The 3,390-nt window shown below is 36.0% G+C and overlaps 1 protein-coding gene across 4 annotated transcripts in view; it reads left to right on the top strand.

Moving 5' to 3' along the window:
• Window positions 1-3,390, top strand: part of LOC106883920 (uncharacterized) — a 48,565-nt gene that overhangs the window by 40,993 nt on the left and 4,182 nt on the right. For 3 of the 4 annotated variants that reach the window (XM_014935059.2, XM_014935058.2, XM_014935057.2), the window contains one exon: window positions 3,161-3,279. The exons of the other annotated variant lie outside the window; for it this stretch is intronic. In XM_014935059.2, coding sequence (XP_014790545.1) covers window positions 3,161-3,279 — 119 coding nt within the window. The remainder of the gene's footprint in view (window positions 1-3,160; window positions 3,280-3,390) is intronic. 4 annotated transcript variants of the gene reach the window in all.

Here is a 3,390-nt window from a genome sequence, read left to right as displayed (position 1 = left end):
GCTGGTGGCGAACCCTGCTGTACTCTTTCACCATAATTTTCTCTCACTCTTACTTCCTATTTCTGTTGTGCCTGTAATTCAAAGGGTGAGCCTTGTCAGACTGTGTCACGCTGAATATCCCCGAGAACTACGTTAAGGCTACACGTGTCTGTGGAGTGCTCAGCCACTTGCACGTTAATTTCACGAGAAGGCTGTTCCGTTGATCGGATCAACTGGAACTCTCGACGTCATAAGCGACGGAGTGCCAACAACAAAATTTCACTAGACTAAAAGGGGAAAAAATAGTGTCGTCAGTTTGGTGGGATAAATTTATTATCTATCATACATAAAATCACTTATCGAGACACTTTGACAACACCTATAGGTGCGTCTCGCGTTTGTGGATGAGTGTATATATAATAGAAAATACACGGAGTTTTAATGCTTGTTGCTGCAAGAAACTGTGTTCATCGCATAGCCAGGAACATTCATATTTAGTGTTAATTTCATGTTTTGCTTTGGTTCCTGAGTGTAGCCAGTGCAAACTGAAGATATATTGCAATACGAACTTTAGGATAGGCGGGTGCAGTGAAGGCGCGAGGCTTCCCAGTCGTAAGGTTGTGAGTTCAATTCCCGGCAGAGCGCTGTGTCTTTGAACGAGACATTTTATTTCACGTTGCTCCAGTCCTTTCAGCTGGCAAAAATGAGTTGTACTAGTAATTCAAAGGGCCAGCCTTGTCATGTTCTGTGTTACGCTAAATGTCCCCGAGAACTGCGTTGACGGCTCCCGTGTTTGTAGAGTGCTCAGCAACTTGCACGTTAATTTCACGAACTGCCTGTTCCGTTACCAATTGAAACAGTTACCGCTGTTTCAATGTTACCAACTGAAACAGCGTTGAATTCAGTTTATGAAACGCTAATAAAATTTATAAAGCTGCGATTGTTTATTGTAGTAGAGTAAGCGTGTACACTTTATATCTGTGTGTATGCATCTGTATACTCTGTATCCGTGTGTATGTATGTATATGAACACACACACACACATTCTGAAATACTTGGGGAGTACAATGCATTAATCATTACTTAGTAATGATTAATTCTTTTAGTGGAAATAACTTGTAAACTGATGAATTAACTGACACCTTTCTCTGTGATATTTTAAAATATCTATCTATCTATCTATCTATCTATCTATCTATCTATATCTAGATAGATAGGTTTCAAATTTTGGTACAAGGCCAGTAATTTCGGGGAGGGGTAAGTCGATTACATCGAACCCAGTATTTAACTGGTACTTATTTTATCGACCTCGAAAGGATGAAAGGCAAAGTCAACCTATATATATATATATATATATATATATATATATATATATACACACACATAAAATATATACATATATATTTATGTGTGTGTATACATATGTATGCATATGGATATATATATTATTTATATTATTATTTAATTGAAAGCCCCGCACCCATTTTCAAGTAAGTTTATTTTAACCTTTTGATGCAACTCTATACTGTTTTTCTCCCCCATCCTTCTCTAGTTCCCCTTTTCTCCCCTTCAATATTTTCTATCTGTCTGTCTCTCTCCCCCTTTTTCTCTTTTTTTCACTCTGTCGTTGCTCACATGTGACCATCGTACATCTTTCTTTTCCTCACAGGACCATCTTTCTTTTCCTGCACGACGTTCTAAGGACTGGACCTTTTCTTTTCCTCTCTTCTATCTTTTCTTTTTTAAAAGAAAATATTTCTTCCAGCGTTCATTAATTTGCTCTCGTTCTGGTCTAACACCCCCCCCATGTTTGTTTTCGTTCGGTTTCCTTGTCCTGTTTTTGTTCCCAACTTTGACCATCCATAAATTCAAAATTTTATTTCAGAATTTATGGGAGTAACTGTCTTTGTAGACTCATATTGTCGTGGAATGCTCGAAATTAGGAGTAGACAAACAGCCGACAACTGACGAAGGGTCGTTCTCTGTGTTACCTGTCTTGTTTGCGTATTTAACTCGTTTGGTTTCGTACTTCATGTTGTTTACACAGTTTGTGAAGTTCTGTACTTATATATGCATATATATATATACATATATATATATATTATTTATATCATTATTTAATTGAACGCTACGCATCCATTTCCAAGTAAGTTTATCTTAACCTTTTTGATGCGACTCTACTCTATACTGTTTCTTCCCCCATCCTTCTCTAATTCACTTTTTCTTCCCTTCACCGTTTTCTATCTGTCTCTCATTTTTACATTCTGGCATTTTGCTGAATTATTTTCTTGAGAACACACTCTTCGTGGTAAGGCGATTTGACGTCTATCTTTAGCATATTAGGAGTCCACCTTGGAGGTCATTCTCTTAATATTGTAAATAATATAATTTTTAATCTTTGGATTTTTTAAATATGCTAAGCCACTGGTTTTAATTGATTAATATCAATTTATACTCTCATTATTTAATTGATATGTATATATATATCTGAAAAAATTTGGAGTTAACAAGAATATATTCAATATGTATACAAGGTGGTGAGTTGGCGGAATCGTTAGCAGGCCGGTGAAATGTTTAGCGGCATTTCGTCTGTCTTTACATTTTGAGTTCAAATTCCGCGGAGGTCAACTTTGCCTTTCATCCCTTCCAGAATAGATAAAATAAGTAGGTACCAGTTGAGCACTGGGGGTCGATGTAACCGAGTTCTCCCTCCTGCGAAATTGCTCATCTTTTGACAAAAGTCGGAATCAATATCTATCTATCTATCTATTTATCTATCTATCTGTCTTACTAAATGGATCAAAACAATTTGACTCAAATTCGTTCGTACTCCGAGTTTTAAGCACGATGCTAATCTTCAGCCATTTTGAATTTGAATGTATTGAATACCCTTACTTCGTTTGTTCACCCACTCGCATATATATATATATATATATATATATATATTTCCATATGTATTGTATACACACGCACACACATGTATATTTGTAAGTGTGTTTAAGTATATGTATGTGTGTGTTTGTATGTGTACTTATACGTAACGACTTGCGGTATTATGTTGGCTGTTTATAATGATAGATAATAATAATGTCGATATCAATAATAATGATATTAATATTAATAATAATAATAACTCTTATTTGTGCGGGTTGTTTATTTTTTTCTGTTATCCACTCCGAAGAGACTACATCTTATCAAGTCCGGTTATGCAGTTCAAATGGACAAAAACAAGCGGAAGCTACGTTTCCTCTTTTTGTTTCCGAAAAACCTCATCATCACTAAACTCAAGATAAAATCCAAGTAAGTTTACACGAAGAACATCATCATACCAGCACCAGCACCACCACCACCACTACTACTACTACTACTACTACTACTACTACTACTACTACTACTACTACTACTACTACT

Source organism: Octopus bimaculoides, chromosome 6 (assembly GCF_001194135.2).
Source record: "Octopus bimaculoides isolate UCB-OBI-ISO-001 chromosome 6, ASM119413v2, whole genome shotgun sequence".
Classification (NCBI taxonomy): Eukaryota; Metazoa; Mollusca; class Cephalopoda; order Octopoda; family Octopodidae; genus Octopus; species Octopus bimaculoides.
Note: the sequence above shows the minus strand (reverse complement) of the source record. Positions and strands in the feature narration are given on the sequence as shown.